The 2,212-nt window shown below is 45.1% G+C and overlaps 1 protein-coding gene across 1 annotated transcript; it reads right to left on the bottom strand.

Moving 5' to 3' along the window:
* Positions 1-956: 956 nt before the first annotated feature.
* On the bottom strand, positions 957-1,967 carry LOC139782290 (uncharacterized). The gene has a single exon (XM_071721260.1). It carries the CDS (start codon positions 1,965-1,967, stop codon positions 957-959), a length of 1,011 nt encoding a protein of 336 aa, XP_071577361.1.
* Positions 1,968-2,212: the final 245 nt, after the last annotated feature.

Below are 2,212 nucleotides of genomic sequence, written 5' to 3'. Positions count from 1 at the left end.
ATTATGCATTACATCTTGCCTTCGTTGGTTGGATTATTACAACTTGCCTTTGCTGGCTGGATTATGCATTACATCTTGCCTTCGTTGGTTGGATTATTACAACTTGCCTTTGCTGGCTGAATTGTCGATTACATCTTGCCTTCGTTGGTTGGATTATAACATCTTACCTTTGTTGAATATATTGGATCCGCCATTTTGAATTTTTAAAATCTGACTTCAGATTCGTAATCAGCGACCCCCAAAACCCCCGAGTAACGAGTTTCAAGTGAATCCGATGAATTTAAGAAAAATCAGTCCGCCATATTGGATCCGCCATTTTGAATTTTTAAAATCTGACTTCAGATTCGTAATCAGCGACCCCAAAAACCCCCGAGTAACGAGTTTCAAGTGAATCCGATGAATTTAAGAAAAATCAGTCCGCCATATTGGATCCGCCATTTTGAATTTTTAAAATCTGACTTCAGATTCGTAATCAGCAGCCAAAAATCTTAAAAGAACTATTTTGGCTGAATTTTTTGGACATTATTATTGGAGTATAAATGTGAAACTGCTATATTTTTTGATTGGAAATGGTCAACTTTGACCCCCTATATTTCTTAAACGGGGCGTATGCTCCTCTTAAAATTTTGCAGGGATTATTGGGTCATCATAAGTAACCATTTTGCATTAAAAAAGTTTCAAAAATCGAGGTACCGAAAACGGGCATTTTTTGCCGATGCTCTTTCATCCCGACGAGGAATCCTTGCAAGTCCACGAACGTTGGTACGAACATGACGAGATTTCTTTATCTTTCTCTCGTCGATGCGTCAATCGAGAGGAATGACGCGCAACTCTGCAAACCGTCTCACGACACTCTGATTTATACTTCCCCCTCCCTTACCCCTCTCAATAATTGTATCGGCGAGTGATGGAAAGAGATAGAGAGTAGATATTCACGTCGACGTTGCCGCGAACACTCAGACTATTCTGCGCACCACGTTCGTCAACGGGTTGTACTCAATCACGCGGTCGTGTATGATGAGACAGTACGCGGAGGTATTCGGCGGTACGTTCTCCATGCAATCAAATTGTAGTCTGACATCCACGGTGGCGTTTTTGACGGATTCGTTTTGGCGAGAGCAATCGATGATCACAAACGGGCCGTTACGTAAAAAAGTCGAAACGGTGAGACTCGGCTCGAGATATTCGTATCCGTAGTAGCCCTTGCAGAAACGCGCGTACATATTGTACAGAATCGCCCATCTGTGTTTACCAAAATCCAAATTTAAGTCGTCGTACGGATAAACTTCAGAGTTTAGATAGAGTTTTACGTTGGTCAAGTTGCAATCGTCGAATCGACTTGTGTCGGCGGACATGACGTTCTTCCGACCCGTCTGCAGAGCGAAGACGACGTATCGCGGTTTCTCGAGCTGAGTCGCGGTCTTAATGGCCCACGAGTGCTTGGTCGTGTTCTGCAACAGGGGATACTCGTACAGATCCCACGAACGGAAACCCATACTTAGATATCGTCCGTTTTCCAAGGTGCGCAGCATCGACAGCTTGTTGATCTCGTTCAATACTACGTGAGGCATTCGCCATTGTATCTTGTGTATTTTGATGGTGGGATCCAACGCGAGACTTCCCACCAGGGAATTGTTATCGTTGCGCGATCGTATCATGACCAATTCGTGACGAGCGTTGACCACCCCGCGTCTGTAATCCTCGCAAAATCCTAGTAACGTGTTGAGCGGTACGCAGAAATTGAAATATCCGTTCGGGTTATTCTGTGGCTCCCAGCCAGCGTTTCTCAGGATCACGCTTCTGTCGGACGATACCGTAACGTAGTTCTTGAGCGTGCTGGTTATTCCTACGTTTCTGCAGCGATCAATCTCCACGCCGTCGAGCTCGTATCGAATCACTTCGAACATGAACGCGACGCAATTAGTCCCCAATATCACGTTATCGACTTGGCCGGCTGCTCTGGTCATCGTCAATGTTCCTTCGACGTAGAGAAAACTTTCGCACGGCAACGTATACAGATCCTGCTGTTGTATAGGTATTCGTATCTCGTCGCTATAGTCGAACATTGTGTTGGCGTACGGGTTGTACGTGTGAGTCTCGATCTTGACGATGCGATCGTCTAAGACCGGCTCGCCTCCGATGTTGAGAATTTCAGTCATCGTTCAGATGTTTCGCACCGCGAATCCCACAGATTGTAAAAATTTAACGTTCA

Source organism: Temnothorax nylanderi, unplaced genomic scaffold (assembly GCF_030848795.1).
Source record: "Temnothorax nylanderi isolate EJ_2023f unplaced genomic scaffold, tnyl_v1.0 TNYL_tig0402_pilon, whole genome shotgun sequence".
In the NCBI taxonomy this organism is placed as follows: Eukaryota; Metazoa; Arthropoda; class Insecta; order Hymenoptera; family Formicidae; genus Temnothorax; species Temnothorax nylanderi.
Note: the sequence above shows the minus strand (reverse complement) of the source record. Positions and strands in the feature narration are given on the sequence as shown.